Source organism: Pygocentrus nattereri, chromosome 7 (genome assembly GCF_015220715.1).
Source record: "Pygocentrus nattereri isolate fPygNat1 chromosome 7, fPygNat1.pri, whole genome shotgun sequence".
Lineage (NCBI taxonomy): Eukaryota > Metazoa > Chordata > Actinopteri > Characiformes > Serrasalmidae > Pygocentrus > Pygocentrus nattereri.
Genome location: NC_051217.1, coordinates 39901880 through 39919939, shown reverse-complemented (window position 1 = coordinate 39919939; position 18060 = coordinate 39901880). Strand labels below are relative to the sequence as shown.

General features: G+C 38.1%; 2 protein-coding genes and 1 pseudogene across 2 annotated transcripts; 2 read left to right on the top strand and 1 right to left on the bottom strand.

Moving 5' to 3' along the window:
• The window catches only part of LOC108434107, a 212065-nt pseudogene that overhangs the window by 134481 nt on the left and 59524 nt on the right, over nt 1-18060 (bottom strand).
• LOC119263712 (extracellular calcium-sensing receptor-like) lies at nt 1203-5716 on the top strand. Its single transcript, XM_037540181.1, has 6 exons — nt 1203-1438; nt 1614-1914; nt 2043-2819; nt 3726-3950; nt 4552-4675; nt 4803-5716. Exons 1-6 carry the CDS (start codon nt 1203-1205, stop codon nt 5714-5716), a joined length of 2577 nt encoding a protein of 858 aa, XP_037396078.1.
• On the top strand, nt 9623-14368 carry LOC119263713 (extracellular calcium-sensing receptor-like). The gene is made up of 6 exons (XM_037540182.1): nt 9623-9858; nt 10065-10365; nt 10496-11272; nt 11920-12144; nt 13233-13356; nt 13455-14368. Exons 1-6 carry the CDS (start codon nt 9623-9625, stop codon nt 14366-14368), a joined length of 2577 nt encoding a protein of 858 aa, XP_037396079.1.

The following is an 18060-nucleotide window of genomic DNA, read 5'->3' as shown; positions in this document are numbered from 1 at the left end:
CCTGCTTTGTTTTTGGTTTATTAAGTAAAACCATTCAGAACAAACATGTCATTTGAGAAAGTGTTTGTCTTTCCACTTTACTTGAGGGGACACAAAAACAAGCAAAGAGAAATCAATGTATCAGTCATGTCTTAAACATTAGTTCAAAATATAATTAATGGAAAACGTTGTCTCTTTACTTGGAGGGGAAAAAAATCACTAATTAATGATTAATTAAGAAGAATTTAAGAAGGTTTGATGAGCTAGCTGGTCCATACTGCCAAATATGAAGATATACATGAGCCTTTTAAGGTTTCTAATTAGAACAAACACATGAGGGACACCAGTCAGTACAGTGTGGTGTGATGTTCCAGCCTTTTCTGATGATACTTGTTTCTGGAGGGTATAATAGATTATATTTTAGAGAGTGCATAGTGTACAGTGCATTTCACTACTGTTAGAAGTGTTGGAATAAACTGCATTGGTTCATAGTAACCTTGTCAGACTAATCTGCAATGCTATTTTATAAATATTTACAACCGTGTTCACAATGTCTTATGTATGTATTATAAGATGCTATATATATATATTATAAATGCACTTACAAATACATACAAATGTGGCATTCATAGAAAGTGTTATCTAAATTTCCTTCAGCCTGCATATGGTCTGGAGATTCTCTTGCTTCAAACAATCTTGATATTCTCGGATTCTAATTTTAGTGCTATTATTTAGAAATTTACCACTAAAATCAGCAAATAATGCCACAAATGCAGTCAGGCTGGAGCACATGAGAAACATATGCTTTCTGTTAAGTGCTTAAGAGAGTGAGTAAGTAGCAAAGTAACACACAAAGATGTTTTTCGATAAAATAAGAATTGGGTCTGCTCCAATCCAAAGTATTACAATTAAAACAAAAGAAAAGCAAGAATTAATGCATACATAGAATTTGTAGAAGGAGTACAAGTGTGCTCAATTTCAGTATGACTTTGTCACTGCACAGGCTGAACTTTGAGTAGGGCCTATGAATACTTATTCCAATAAACTACAATTAAAAACACCAGTGACAAACAAATACAGTTTATGCTCATAAATGACATTGTTATTCCAGACATAAACACGCCTCCTGAGTCTGAAGTCACACCCACATTTCATCAATATGTGATGGCAATTCAAATACACGCACCCTGACATTCAGAAGGCTGAGAGCTGCCGAGCACACCATGCAACTCACTTCAGTTTTCATGATGTGTGTATCAGTGCTGTGGATAACTGAACTCAGACCAGCAGCATGTAAATCTGATCCGGTCAGCTGCAGACTGTGGCCCGATCCTCAGATGCCTGGTCTTTCTATGAATGGCGATTTTGTGATTGGGGGGACTTTCGCCATTCATTACTACATGAGATCAGAGCAGAACAGCTACACCAGAAAGCCCCTCCGGCAAGAGTGCTCTGGGAGGTCTGTGTATGAGTGTGAACGGTGCAGGGAGCATCACAGAGAAATGATAATGATCAATCTTCCATTCTTTTTGGCAGTTATACGCTACTTATTGAGTTAGTGACCTGTGGAAGTATCTGGTAAAACGAAATAAACTCTATGTCAATGTTTTTACATACTTTATGTTTCTAAATAGAATGGATTTCAGGGAGCTGCGCTTCGCTCGTGCCATGGAGTTCACAATCCACGAGATCAACAACAGAACAGATCTCCTGCCTGGAATCACGTTAGGATACCAGATACACGACTCGTGCTCTGAAGTGCCGATGGCTGTTAAAGTTGCATTTCAGTTTGCAAACGGCATGGAACCATTTTTCAATGATACTGATTCCTGTTCAAAATCTGCAGCTGCCGCTGTTCCTGCTGTGGTGGGAGATTCTACTTCCACCACCTCGATTAGCATGAATAGAATACTGGGTCGTTTTGGAATTCCACAGGTGAGTTTAAGCGGCACCATTCCATTGTGTGAAGTGATGTTTGAATAACTATATTATATAATCTACATGACCATAATGCAGGCTTCTCAGATAAAGAGATGTCTTTCCTTTTTTATGCTGAACTGCAGGTGAGTTACTACGCAAGCTGCGCATGTCTGAGTGATAAGCGACAGTTTCCTACTTTCTTCAGGACGGTGCCTAGTGACCAGCATCAAGCGGCCGCGCTAGCAAAAGCTGTTAAGTATTTTGGGTGGACATGGATTGGGGCAGTGCGCAGCGACACAGATTATGGAAATTTTGCAATGGCTGCGTTTCTAAACGCTGCGAAAGAGGAGGGAATCTGTGTGGAGTACTCCGAGGTTTACTACAGAACAGAACCGCGCAGTAAACTGGAGAGAGTGGCGAACGTCATCCGCAGATCAACAGCCCGGGTAATAGTAGCGTTTCTTCACGAAGGAGATTTGAGGTTTCTGTTAGAGGAACTGACAAGACAGCCGCCCCCTCCCATGCAATGGATCGGCAGCGAAGGGTGGATTATTGATCCAGAGTTTCTGCGCTTTAACATGTGCGCTGGGGCGATAGGATTTGGGATCCCCCGCTCGGTGATTCCAGGTTTCCGTGAGTTTCTTCTGGATCTCTCTCCAGCACAAGCACTGAAATCTCCTCTGCTAACGGAGTTTTGGGAGCGCTCGTTCAGCTGTAGCCTAAAAGGCTCCTCAGAGGGCGAGCGGGAATGTGATGGCAGCGAGGATATCCGCGCGCTGCAGAACCCGTATACAGACACGTCGCAGCTGCGCGCGACTAACCTGGTGTATAAAGCTACGTATGCCATAGCGCATGCCATCCACGGTGTTATCTGTAATGACACGCAGTGCGACAAGAGCGCTAAATTCACACCATTGCAGGTATAAAACTACATTCTAAAACTGTGCTGTAAGTACATTTATAATTCGAATGAGCGTTACTTTGTCTTACCAATTGTATGTGTATTAAGTCATTTATTACCAGTGGGCTTTCTTCCATCGCGGGAGCATTAGGCCTGGGTTGTTATTTTGTTTTCATTTTAAAATCACATTGTGTCATAAATGTCACCAATGGCGCAAATGGTTTATGATTAATGATGATGGAAGTGTGGACAAAGTTTTAGAAAACATATTCTGAAATGCCAAAATACAAAATATATTCCCTCCAACATATTTCTACAAGAAGTTATTTAAAAAGACTTTCCAGTTTTTTGTTTTTTTTTTTGGTGACAATGTTTCTTTTTCATTTTATTAGCTACATCATTACAAGAGATTGTATAAGAAATGTATGTACATATTTAGGGTAACGGTAACAGAATATCCATCCATCAATTTTCCAAGCCGCTTCTCCGTCAGGGTCGCGGGTCGGTAACATAATATTTCAATAAAAATTTAAAATCAATTTTACATAATTAGGGTAATAATGACAGATATTTTAAATCAATAACATTTTGCTTTTTAGCAAAAAAGTTCTTACACATCTGTGAACCAGCTACTGAGACAGACATTCGTCATTGACAACATGACATCAATCTTTAAAGTAAAATTTGGTTTGTATGACCTTAGAATAAAGAATGTAAACATTTTGCATGGCTTTTGACATGTGAGCCACTATTTGCAACCACAATGATCAATTTGCACTAAAAATAAAAGACATTCAGACACTACGTTAATTTTCATCAATAATAAATTACATTTATTTGCAATGCATGTAACTAGTTAATCATAGCTCACAGCTCAGAATCACAGTACCGTTCACGGTTTATCAAATGATGTGTTCCTCTGCAGATACTCAACCAGCTCAACAGAGTGAACTTCACTACGAAGAATGGTTTTCAGGTCTCGTTTGATTCCAATGGTGATCCTGTGGCTGTCTACGATCTCATAAACTGGCAATTTATGGAAGATGGTGGTTTACGTTTTATGAATGTTGGCCAATATGACCCTTCCAAACCAATAGGCCAGGAGATCAGTATAAGCAGACCTATTAGCTGGGTGGGGGGACAGACAGAGGTAATGCACTTCCAGAAGTTTTTGATCTCATTCCAAGTCAGTTAGCAGAATTAAAAATAATTAAGCCAGTCAGCTATAATAATTGTCTAAACATGCTTTTTAAACGTTTTACAAATACATTAGAGCAAGTATGCATTCATGAAGGCAAATTAAACAATTTTACAGGGATAAGGTATTTTCATACATATTGAAGCAGTTTTATGTGAAAATAATTCACAGCAGTTAAGTGAAAATAATGAAATCTTTATATTGGATTAATGTCGATAAAAGGTTTGACATATATGAACTAATTTACAAGAACCAGCAAACTGTGCATTAATCAGTCATGGATTGTCCTTTTAACTTAAAATTCAAATGTCCATCCATCCATCCATCCATCCATCCATCCATTTTCTAATCCAATGTACATCTAGTTAATCAATCCTTAGTAATTACAAATAGCACAAATAAAGTGAGTTCAATTAATGGGTTTCAACACTGGGTTTAACAATACAGACCAATAATTGAAAGCGATCCAAGGATAACAATATGAATGTCAGATCATTATTTTTTTAACAATTAAAAGAAAAAAAAAGATTTGCATGTGTCTAATGTCTTTCAGGTTCCAAGATCTGTGTGCAGTGAGAGCTGTCCTCCAGGAACCAGGAAGGCTGTGCAGAAAGGAAAGCCAGTCTGCTGCTATGACTGTATACCATGTGCAGAAGGAGAAATCAGTAATAAGACAGGTTGGGTATCACAGAAGAGTGGACAGTTCTGCTGGAGACAGCAGTAATGTATTTAATTTAAAAAAAAATGTAAAAATCATTGTGGTTCTTTCTAAATACAATTCTAAATGTTCTTCTAATGTTTCAGATTCTTTGAATTGTGTGCGCTGCCCTCCTGAGTTCTGGCCCAACAACCAGCGAGATGAATGCTTCGCCAAATCTGTGGAGTTCCTGTCCTGGGACGACACTCTGAGCATAATCCTGACAGTGTTCTCCATCACTGGGGCCTTCATAGCTGTATGTGTGACTGCTGTTTTTTACAAACACAGAACTTCTCCAATCGTCCGAGCAAACAACTCAGAGCTGAGCTTCCTGCTGCTCTTCTCACTGACTCTGTGTTTTCTCTGCTCTCTTACTTTCATTGGTCAGCCTTCTGAGTGGTCCTGTGTGCTTCGCCACACAATGTTTGGGATCACCTTCGTCCTCTGCATCTCCTGTGTTCTGGGGAAGACCATAGTGGTGTTAATGGCCTTCAGAGCTACACTTCCAGGCAGCAATGCCATGAAATGGTTTGGGCCTCCACAGCAGAGACTCAGTGTTCTTGCTTTCACTCTTATACAGGTCCTTATTTGTGTTATTTGGTTGACAATATCTCCTCCTCTCCCCATCAAAAATCTGAAATACTACAAGGAAAGGATAATACTGGAATGTGGATTAGGTTCAGCTGTAGGTTTCTGGGCTGTGCTGGGTTATATAGGTTTTCTGGCTCTTTTGTGTTTTATTTTGGCTTTTCTAGCACGGAAGCTGCCTGACAACTTTAATGAAGCCAAGTTCATCACATTCAGCATGCTCATATTCTGTGCAGTTTGGATTACCTTTATTCCAGCCTATGCCAGCTCCCCTGGAAAGTTCACTGTAGCTGTAGAGATATTTGCTATTCTGGCCTCAAGCTTTGGTTTGTTTACTTGTATTTTTGCTCCCAAGTGTTTCATAATCATGTTTAGGCCAGAGCAGAATACCAAGAAACACATTATGGGTAAAGTGCCCTCTAAACCTCTTTGAGTCTCTCAAACAATGTTAACCAAGTAGTGGGATGCTCCTGTCTAACTCAATTTTGTTAGTAGGATAGCCCCCTCTCTCCCACTCACTTAGCATCATGCCATTCCAAACAGTATATTTTATTTGTGTTAATGGAACTGGCAGTCTTTTTTCTCCTTGGATGTGTTGAGCTGTTTTGTGTCTTTGAGTTAGTGGCAGGTAGAATGGACATAATATTTCTAGTATTAGGGACAAGAAAAACTGGTACACCTGAATATCACATTCATTTGTGCTTTATAGGGAAATAGGGAAAGGCCATACCAATCTCTTCAGTGAGATCTTGCATCATAAAATCAATAAATTGTGAGCATCTTCCTCCATCCTTTTAGATTGTCTTAGACAAGGATTTAAATGTCTGCTGAAGGGTGTTATTTTAGAGTGTTTGGCGATTTCATTAAACAGTCCAAAACATTGCAAAAAGAGATAGAGATAAGAGTTAGAAAAGATGCGGCTTCGTGAGTCTCAGACAAAGAACATGGGGGTTGCTTAGGGTACCCCAAACACAGGGTAACAACTGTTTGAATAATTTTTTGAGCTCTTTTGGCCTCAAAGGAATGTTATATAAACCTGAACTTTTAGATATATATATATATTCATAAAAAATATTAAAATATACTTTTGCGAACTAGTCCTAGAATTTTTGCACAATTCTTATGCTACTGCTACCAGAAATTGCAAGACCTTCTTCTTCAGTAATTTTTGAACATAGTGACTTTTAAAAGTAATTTTGTAGTCATGTGCTAAATACGCATTCTGAATTAATTGTCAAATATCTGAAAGTTCTTTTACATAATTAGGGAGTATTGTAACTATTCAAACCATTTTCATCAGTATCTATAGATCTGTAAGAGTGATTATATGTAAGTTTCTAGGGATGACTTTAGAAATCAAAATTCAATCTGTTCTCAGCAAGCATTTGGATAAGTTCACTCCTTCAACCAAACTGTATGTGGTAAAAATGCATAAATTTTAAGCTACATGAATGTTACATATATCTGAGCACTCACTAGCCAATGCAGTGTCACCACATTTTCATGCCAATTTTAGCGAGTGATATGACTCAAACACCCCCCAAAAATCCAGATATTAGTATTCTGCATTTAGCCTTCATTTTCCAGCATAGGGTTAAAATACTGACATAATTCCCACATCACATTACACATTACACACGTTGCTCTCAAAATGTAACATAATTCCCTCCAGCTGTGACCAATGATCAACCAATAATTTACTCCAAATCCCTTCAACATTCACTGTATATCTTGCTTTTATCTCTGCACTTCACCTTTACTAAGACAAAAAAAAAAAAATAATTAAAAGGGGAACGCTGCTGTCAGGTTTATGACAAGTCATTCCTCTCCTTGCCTGCAGAGGTGACTTTCACCTAATATTGAGATCTGTGAATTAAACCTTTACATGGATGCTACTACTTTGAATGAACAATTTAATGGTGACAAAAGACTTTGCAATGGATCCAGCAGTTATTTAAGAGTGACTACCTGCCTAGTACCTGGAAAAAAAATAGTTTTAACTTGTGCAAAAGAGCAAGAACAACAAACATTTCAAGCCCAATCACAACCAGCTACTTTTGGGTCCAACACAGAACCTCTTGGTTTAGGAGCAGTCCTTTTAGCCATGCCTGATTTCATGCCTGAAGACAGATTTTGTGGCCTACGTTAACACAATGTTTGATCATCCTGCAGCTGGAAGAGATGTTAATACTGTGAGTTGCTTAATGTGAATTGTGTGACAAGGATCATGCACAGCTGCTGATTTTGCCATGGAATTTAGAACAATAGCTGCAGGCATTGGTCAGAATGAGCCTGCTCTACTGATCATGTTTTGATATGGACTACATCAGGACCAGCAAGCAGAACTGGTATGCTGAGGTGAAACTCATTCACACCATTGGTTCATCAAGACATCTATTGCATTGGACAGTTCAGCTTGGGAAAGAAGAGAAGTTGAAATATCCTTTGTAAGCAAAAAAGACCTTGGCGTACTGGACAGATTTCAAAATAGAGCCCAGTACATTAAATGCAATGTCTGTCCATGCTGTGTCATGTCACTTAGGTAGAAAGTCAGCTCATGTAGACCAAAATCATCAATCTCTAATATAATCAAGATCTGCCCAAGATTTTCAGTAAAATTGATACTATGCTACCACTACCACCAGTCCCTCCACCACCCTGACTCTGCAATTGTGCCTTTGTGACTTATTGGTCAACGCATCATCTCACCTCACACATTGCACATTTATTCCTTTTCTTTACCCAACACAAGGTCCCTGGAAGAAATCACTGAGAGAACATTACATTAGACCTTCACGCTTTCCAGGTGTGGTTTGAAAAATATGTTTTTCAAATATGAATTGATTATTGGATCCTTAATGAGATAACTGATAAGTACCAGTATCTCTTTCCTTTGGCACCCACAGCTTTAGAACAACTCCAGGGAACATTTTCCATTTTCACCAAACTGGATGTGTGCAGCATTTATATACTCATTAGAATCAGTTAAGGGGATGAGTGGAAGACAGCTTTCAGCACATCTAAAGGGCACTATGAATGAGTGAGGTAAAACTAAGATGTTATCTTAGAATTCTGCTGTGTTTGTGGGCTTTAAAAGAAACTTTAAAAGAAACTTTCCATCTGAGCCCTCTTGTTGAAGCATTTTGACCCTGCAATCATTTTCTTAATAAACATTGATGCATCTAACTCAAGTACAGGTGTTAAATCTTTTACTGCACATATCCAGTCTGGATGTTCTACTGATTGTCTCGGTCTGTAGTTAGACTGGAGCACGTAATAGACGTGCTGAAAATAATATAATTTTACCATAGGGCTGTAAGAGTTAATGTTCTCCAGAGATTTTGCTGAGCAGTCCCAGGATGTTTTAATAGAAGCAGTGTAAAAAGTTGTAGGTTAATATGTCTCAAAAGATGCACAGTGGGAAGGAGGTGGGGTTAACATCTATCTGGACAGCCAGCTGGTAAATACTTCATAGACGCTTACTTGGCATTTGATTTACATTCTAATACTTATCTATTAAAAACCTAGACCTAACCTTTTCCCTATCTAAACCTAGCTCAAATTTCAAGAACAAATCTGGTAATAATACTAACTGTAGTATGGATGGAACATCAAATGACTTTGAAATAATGATGAATAAAATAGTATATAGATAAAAAGTAAGACACTTTGCAGACAAAGTGATCCCATAGTTAGTGGATGGAAATTGGTCTAGATTATTTTGTAGAACAAAGCTGGGTGTATTAGTGTGGAATTCTTCCACCATATTACACAATGAAGAGTATCCGATATAAGAAAATTGGCAATTAGTGTTCTCCTCCAATTGTGATGAACTGCCAAATGAACTGTTTCTGAAGAAGCACTGGATAAAGGAGGAAATAGGGTAACATTACTGGGAAAGTCCTTAGTAAATGCTTTATAAATGTTTATTTGGCATTTGATTGAAATTTTCCTAATTGTCTATTGAATCTATTTGAAAATGCTCTAACCTTGATCTGAACCTTAGACTAAAACCTAAACCTACCACTCATTCTGTTCCTAAGCCTAAACCTGGCACTAATACTAGCCCTAAAATGTCAATCTAGTGTTAGTGTGACATTCTCTGGTCAAGTGGCCAAACAGCTGAGCTGAAGGTAATGCAGCTCATAGTGGGAGAACAAATTACGCAAGAGAATTTCTTGAGTGAATCTCTGATATCTCTGAATCTCACTGCATGTACTATTCATCACATAGCCACGCCTCCTGAGTCGGGACTCACGCCCACAGGGCATCACGACGAGGAGGTTATTTAAATGCACTCTCTCTGCCCTTCAGAGGGCTGAGAACTAACAAGCACACCATGAAGCTCACTTCAATTTTAATGATGTTTGTATTCATGCTGTGGTTAACCGAGCTCAGTCCAGCAGCATGTGCATCTGATCTGGTCAGCTGCAGGCTGTGGGCTGAGCCTCAGGTACCTGGTTTTTATATGAATGGAGATTTTGTGATTGGGGGGACTTTCCCCATGCATTACTACATGAGATCAGAGCAGAACAGCTACACCAGACCGCCACTCCAGCTGCAGTGCTCTGGGAGGTCCGTCTGTGAGTGTGGAGTGAGCAGTTGTACTGTGGAGTAACACATTCTAATCACCACTTTTCCTTTTATTATTATTATTTTTTATTTTTTATTATTGCAGCTATGCACTACTTTCTGAGATATTGACGTCTATCAGCATTTGGTAAGAAAGAAACTTACTTTGTGTCATTGTTTTGTTTGTTATGTCTTATGTTTGTAAACAGTATGAATTTCAGGGAGCTACGCTTCGCCCGTGCCATGAAGTTCACCATCCACGAGATCAACAACAGGACAGATCTCCTGCCGGGAATCACGATAGGATACCAGATATACGACTCGTGTGCTGAAGTGGCGATGGCACTCAAACTTGCATTTCAGTTTGCAAACGGCATGGAATCATTTTTCAATAATACTGATTCCTGTGTAAAATCTGCAGCAGCAGCTGTTCCTGCTCTTGTGGGTGATTCTTATTCCATCTCCTCAATTACCATGACTAGAATGCTGGGTCTTTTTGGAATTCCACAGGTGATTGTAAACTGCGCCAAATTGTGCAAAATTAATTATTTGTGTTCGATAATAACTCAGGAATTATACTATGTCCTTTAACTAAGCGCTGAAATTAACGCGTCTTTATGTTTTGCTGTACTGAAAACAGGTGAGTCATTTCGCAACCTGCGCATGTCTGACCGATAAGCGTCAGTATCCTGCCTTCTTCAGGACCGTGCCAAGTGACTACCATCAAGCTGCTGCACTAGTAAAACTTGTCAAGTACTTCGGCTGGACATGGATTGGGGCAGTGCGCAGCGACTCAGTTTATGGAAATACTGGAATGGCGTCTTTTCTAAAGGCTGCGCAGGAGGAGGGAATCTGTGTGGAGTACTCCGAGGTTTTCTACAGAACAGAACCGCGCAGTAAACTGGAGAGAGTGGCGAACGTCATCCGGAGATCAACAGCCCGGGTAATAGTAGCGTTTCTTCACGAAGGCGAAGTGAGGCTTCTATTAGAGGAACTGACAAGACAGCCCCCGCCTCCCCTTCAGTGGATCGGCAGCGACGCGTGGATTGTAGATCCAGAGTTTCTGCGCTTTAACATGTGCGCTGGGGCGATAGGATTTGGAGTTCCCCGCTCAGTGATTCCAGGTCTCCGTGAGTTTCTTCTGGATCTCTCTCCAGCACAAGCACTGAAATCTCCTCTGCTAACGGAGTTTTGGGAGAGCTCGTTCAGCTGTAGCCTAAAAGGCTCCTCAGAGGGCGCGCGGGAATGTGATGGCAGTGAGGATATCCGCGCGCTGCAGAACCCGTATACAGACACGTCGCAGCTGCGCATCACTAACATGGTGTATGAAGCTACGTATGCCATAGCGCATGCCATCCACGGTGTTATCTGTAATGACACGCAGTGCGACAAGAGCGCTAAATTCACACCATGGCAGGTAAAAAACTGATACAGTTAAGAATAATTCCGTAGATTCTGTATAATTGGAATAAGTACGATTTTATCTTTAAAATTGTATATATTCAATAATTTGTGTCAAGTGGGCTATTGGCCTATAAATCGTGTTGGGTTGTTAATTTGTTTCAACAATCTAAAAGTGATCCCTCAATTCTCAACACACTAACTTGTGTTTATCCACTGTAACACTTCTTGTGTTACTGTTTTCTGATTTAACGCATTCCTGTCTTAAAAAAAATCCCACAATGTGTTTCATTCATAACCGGGTACAGATATATTTCAACATATTTGGTGATAAAAAACACAGAACGTTTTGTCCTAGCAGAACACTAGTGTCTAATAGTTAATGATAGAATGTATTATTTTTAACACACATTCATATATATATATATATATATATTTATACATATATAATCACAATGATCATAGGATATGTCTTGTTAGTCCAGTATTACAATAAAGTATGAATATAAATAGATATCATTATTTATTTTGTTTATTGTTACATTATGATCAAATTGCCCAAATCGTATTTGACAGTCAGCTACTGTGTAAGTTACTATGTCAAGATCTTTGCACTGTGTTGATCAGGATTTACAGTTTGTCAAATCATGTGCTCCACTGCAGATACTCAACCAGCTCAAGACAGTGAACTTCACTACAAAGACTGGCTATCAGGTCTCGTTCGATGCCAATGGTGATCCTGTAGCTGTCTACGAGCTCATCAACTATCAATTTAAAAAAGATGGTGGTTTGGGTGTCATCACTGTGGGCCGATATGACACATCCAGACCAAAAGGCCAGGAGTTCACTATGGGCAGACCTATCATCTGGGTGGGGGGGCAGACAGAGGTACAGTTGAAAACTTCCAGATAACTTCTTTGACAGCAAACCCACATCAGTTAGAAGAACCCAAAATAAATAAAGCAATCCGTTGTGATAATTTTTATCAAGTTTGCTTTAAAGAGCTTTAACAATACATGGAAGCAAGTTGTCATTCATGCATTGAAGTGTTTTCTAAGAGAAATATAGTTTTAGGATTTGTTACATACAAAAAAGGAAAGAATCTCAAAATGTTCATTGCTCTGATTTATAATTAAACTTCATCATACCAAAAAAAAAAAAAAAACCAAGATGAGTGATTACACAAATATTTTGATAGCCTTAAGTTAATTGAGAATAACTATTTCAAAAGATAAAGTACAAAAAAAACCCAGCATTTATTCTGTACTTTGCTGCACATTTGTGCATAAAGACAGCACTACATGAACATTGTCATCAAAAAACTCTGGATGGCTCCTCATATAAAAAAAAGAAAGGAAAAAAAAAAAATCATTGTCATCCTAGGATGACCCCAGGGTCTTGTCCCAGTAGGCCATGTCGAGTACACCTGCACCAGGAGGCGTCCAAGGCTAATCCGGTTCAAATACCGGTTCAAATACCGCATAAATCAATACATTACAAAGCAATCAGTATCACAAACCCTTTCATTGTTTTTTGTGCTAATTGTCTTAATTCCACAATCCACATCCAGTTGTTTACCTGCATATGACAAAAACAAGGTAGACGGTTAAACCGCTACACAAAACTTCATTACAGTCAATGTATTGAATACTTCTAATACATATCCATTCCTAAACTTTAGCATGAAAACAACCTGTTATAACCATAAAATAATAATACATATATATATATATATATAAAAAAAAAATATATATATATATATATATATATACTTTTTTTTTTTTTACTATGTGCTAAATAAAAGAAACTCGCAAACGGCAAATAAACCAATCATAGATGTCAATCTAACTTATCTAACATTAGCCATTATACAACACATACAAACATGTTTTAAAGTTGTTAAATGTCCTTTACCATTACCTTTCTTTGTATTTAAAATCACAATGAATGTCTTGCATTTGTCTAATGTCTTTCAGGTGCCACGATCTGTGTGTAGTGAGAGCTGTCCTCCAGGAACCTGGAAGGCTGTACAGAAAGGAAAGCCAGTCTGCTGCTATGACTGTATACCATGTGCAGAAGGGGAGATCAGTAACAAGACAGGTTGCGTATCACAATACAGTGTGCAATTTTATGTTTGTTTTACATGGCTTTGCTGTTCTTTCAAAAATAAGGTTCTAAATATTTTTCTAATGTTTCAGACTCTCTGAACTGTGTGCGCTGCCCTCCTGAGTTCTGGCCCAACACCCAGCGAGACGAGTGCCTCCCCAAGCCTGTAGAGTTCCTGTCCTGGGACGACACTCTGAGCATCATCCTGACAGCGTTCTCCATCACTGGGGCATTCATAGCTGTATGTGTGGCTGCTGTTTTCTACAAACACAGAACTTCTCCCATCGTCCGAGCAAACAACTCAGAGCTGAGCTTCCTGCTGCTCTTTGCACTGACTCTGTGTTTCCTCTGTTCACTTACTTTCATTGGTCGGCCCTCTGAGTGGTCCTGTATGCTGCGTCACACAGCGTTTGGGATCACCTTTGTCCTCTGCATCTCCTGTGTTCTGGGGAAAACTATTGTGGTGTTAATGGCCTTCAGAGCTACACTTCCAGGCAGTAATGCCATGAAATGGTTTGGGCCTCCACAGCAGAGACTCAGTGTTCTCACCTTCACTCTCATACAGGTCCTAATTTGTGTTGTTTGGTTGACAACCTCTCCTCCTTTTCCTTTTAAAAATCTAAAGCAATACAAGGAAAGGATAATACTGGAATGTGGATTAGGTTCAGCTATAGGTTTCTGGGCTGTGCTGGGTTATATAGGATTTCTGGCTCTTTTGTGTTTTATTTTTGCTTTTCTAGCTCGGAAGCTGCCTGATAACTTTAATGAAGCCAAGTTCATCACATTCAGCATGCTCATATTCTGTGCAGTTTGGGTTACCTTTATCCCAGCTTATGTCAGCTCTCCTGGAAAGTTCACTGTAGCTGTAGAGATATTTGCAACTCTTGCCTCAAGCTTTGGTTTGATTATTTGTATTTTTGCTCCCAAGTGTTTCATAATAATGTTTAGGCCAGAGCAAAATACCAAGAAACATCTTATGGGTAAAGTTCCATCCAAGGCTCTCTGAGACTTTCATTGCATATGCAGCACCTAATAGTAAAACTGCTGATTTATATATACATTTATATGTACATAGCAGCTTATTTAATACATATTTATAACTAAGTTATGTTTTGTGTAGAAATATGTAAGTAACCTTTTTTTACATGTACCACTTTAATCATAATCGATAATAACATATAAAGCCACATTAAAATTAAGATTAATTGACTCTTTTTAATCCCACAACAGGGAATTTCACCTGCATTTAACCCATCCGTGAAGTGGAACACCACATACACATTAATGAGCACACACACACACACACACACACACACACACACACACACACACATTAGGAAGAAGTGAGGGTTAGGTGCCTTGCTCAAGGATACCTCAGTCATGTACTCTTGGCTCTGGGGATCGAACCAGCGATCTTCCGGTCACAGGGCCGATTCCCTAACCTCCAGCCCCAGACTGCTCCAGTGAGTAAAAAAAATGGGTCGTAAATTGTACTTTAGCAGTTGCTGAAATGTGGAGTTATACATTCCCTGTCTGAATGCAGCACCCGGCGATCTGTTCTCCTGTGACCAAGTCTGAGTGATGAGATTATTTAAGTAACTGTATTGTCCTACAGCAAACTCACCTCTTTCTGTACATCCTAACAAGCTTTAGCAGTGTTACATCACATCCTCTCCACACAACTCCAATGCTGTGTTACAGTGCTTAGTTATATTTTAGTATGAGTGCATTCCCAAGCAAGGAAGGTGAAAGAATGAGGCGGGTTCATGCAAAACTGTAATCTGAGGAAGCTGTGAGGCATTAGACATTCAGAGAACTAGCTTCCCTGGCTAGCTGTTTTTAGCAGCTGGCTAACTTATGCTCCACTAAAATGATTCACAGAGATCAAACATAATTATGCAGATATAAAACTTTGTCATAAGTCCCTCCCCATTACTCATTTGAATGACAGGAGCCTTATTTAACTCAAAGGGCACTATGTAAACCAAAATTTTTAGAGACAAAAGTAGTTTTTTCCCCTGTATTTGATTTGACTCTCATCAAATTAATTTGCAATTTGCACCATTTAGCTTTATCTTATTTTAATTTAATACTATTCTGGAAAAAAAAAAAAGTGAACCATACATTTATAGACTAGTCAATCATTTCTTGCTCTTTTTTTGCTTTTATATGTGGTCTTGCCTGTGTGGTCAGGCGCTGTCTGTGAGGTGGATGGTTACTTTGAGTGAAGTCGCAGTCTGTTTGATAAGTATGTGAATCTGTGGATAATCTCTCTCCGTACTATGTCATTTTTCCATTCAGTAGAGAGAGCTAAGAGAGAGGAACCGATACTGTAGAAAAATCTGATGTGACAAGATTAATGACAGGACAAACAATAGGCTCTTGTTTTTGTTATTGGTGAAAGCTGTGAACTATAAGTCTATCTTTTTTGTTTTGTGCGTGACATGATAAAGTGCATACATGCTGCTACAACTGGATCTGCTGCACTTCTTCCTCATTCACCAACATGGTGTGACTCTCCTCCTCAGTAATTATGGGAAATGTTTAGATATTTAACTTTAAAAATTAAAAATTTAACTTTAATAATTAACCATTCTGCATTATTTCATAATCATATTTGCAATATATATTGCAAAATCAAATTTGCCAACCCCCCAAATAAATAAACAAACATTAACACTCTCTCTATCTCTCTCTCTCTCTCTCTCTCTATATATATATATATATATATATATATATATATATATATATATATATATATATATTTTTTTTTTTTTTTTTTTTTTTTTTTTTGACAGTACTTGATTCTAAAGTAATATTTCAGCTGCAGCACATTGTGCATGATTAAGTCATGCTGTAAGTGCCAAATAACTGTTGTTTAGCATCTATAAATCTGATCAATATAGACTTTACATTTGTCATCTTGAATACAAATAAATAAGGATTACTTTTGAATCACAATACATGGCCATCATCACAAGGCCACACATCAACTTAATTCCCTGAAAATTAAGGTCATTTGAATTGTGTTATAAAATTAGTTCTATCTTCAACGCTGCTACAGAAAACATCATTTCAGTGTTATACACTGTAAATATAGTAGTGAAATAGCATATAAAGATGGTTTAATACAGGCAAAAAAGGTAATACAACCCCAATTCCCAAAAAATAGGGAAAAATAGTAAATAAAAACATAATACAATCATGCGCAAAATGTTTAAACCCTATATTTAATTAAAAATAGTACAAAGACAACAAATCAAACATTCAACCTGGGAAATTGTATTGTTAAAAATTTTTGAATTTCATGCCCATTTCATGCCCATTTTGAATTTCATGCCAACAACACATTTCAAAAAAGAAATCTCTGCCCATGCAATGATTTCTATCATATCTGTTGTTAATGCTACCTGAGGGCCCAAAGATACATACAGATGCATACAGAGATTTATCTGTAGTGTCTAAATTTTTACTGATATTAAGTACTGTAGATGAAAAAATCCCCATGTTATTTTCTATATTATGTTGAGAAACATTATTCTTGAATTTTTCCCCTATTTGCTCTTTTGCAGAGTGCTGAATCCCTCCTCATTTTTCCTTGTGAAAGACTCAGCATCTCTCTGGAGTTATTTTCCTACCCATTATTATTACTGACCTGTTGCCAATAAACCTTCAAGTGTTCTTGACATTACACAATGTAACCAGTCTTTTGTTACCCCATCCCAAATTTTTTGGAACATGTTGTTGCCATCAAATTCAAAATGGGCATTTATTTATTTATTTTTAAAACAATTTCTCTATTTCAACATTTAATATACTTTGTATATATTTTAAAATAAATTTGGGGTTTAATTAATTTGCACATCATTGCATTTCATTGTCATTTACATTTTGTACTGTGTTTTTTTAGAAATGAGGCAGAATTAGAAGTGAGGTAGTATAACTCTATAAAGAAAATTTGTTCTCACATTAAACACAATGAAACAATAATTCACAATGTTACTAACTGAAGCTCGGGCTTAAAAAGTCTAATCTAATAGTTACATGACCCAAACGCAGGTATGTGGCATTAATAGTCAGGAGATTGAGATCTCTGATAGGATCGTGGTGGAGAGTAGGAAGCCACATGATACTCCAGCGGGTTCTGGGAGATGGAGTCCAGCTCCTGCATGGAAGGATCCGAATGAGTGAGAGTTCTCTGCAAGTTTAACAATAAGACTTCAAGATTTAAAGAATGCAAAGAGAAATATTGTAATGTGACAACTTTTTCCTCGAAATATCACGACTTTATTCACAAAGTCTACTGTTTCTATTTTTATGAACGGTGGCCGTAAAACGCCTTCTTAGAACTGTATGCTTTAAATGGGTCGATATGCCCAACAGGTCAATCAAAACAAAGTGCGCGGTGTGCCCTGATTGGTGTTTTTGCTTCGATTCTTTCGTTTTGACCTGTAACTTTTTATACGCACACAAACCAAAAGAAACAACAGATGTCACAAAAACATGGAGTAAACACTAAGACATTGTACTTTTAAATGTAGCGGAGTGAAAGTAAAAAGTTGCCCAAAAAACATACAAGGAAAGTACAGTAATCAATTACATAATTACATTTGCTTCGTTACTGTCCACCACTGCTGTCATATTATACTGTAAAAACTTGTCTTGACTGGTGGATGTCACATTATTATCAAATGATAT

Excerpts from the sequence above, each read along its gene's own strand:
- LOC119263713 (XM_037540182.1), top strand. The coding sequence starts at position 9,623 with ATGAAGCTCACTTCAATTTTAATGATGTTTGTATTCATGCTGTGGTTA. Across the intron at positions 9,859-10,064 it reads CAGCTGCAGTGCTCTGGGAG|TATGAATTTCAGGGAGCTAC; the intron begins GTCCGTCTGTGA and ends GTTTGTAAACAG. Across the intron at positions 11,273-11,919 it reads CTAAATTCACACCATGGCAG|ATACTCAACCAGCTCAAGAC; the intron begins GTAAAAAACTGA and ends GCTCCACTGCAG.
- LOC119263712 (XM_037540181.1), top strand. The coding sequence starts at position 1,203 with ATGCAACTCACTTCAGTTTTCATGATGTGTGTATCAGTGCTGTGGATA. Across the intron at positions 1,439-1,613 it reads CGGCAAGAGTGCTCTGGGAG|AATGGATTTCAGGGAGCTGC; the intron begins GTCTGTGTATGA and ends GTTTCTAAATAG. Across the intron at positions 2,820-3,725 it reads CTAAATTCACACCATTGCAG|ATACTCAACCAGCTCAACAG; the intron begins GTATAAAACTAC and ends GTTCCTCTGCAG.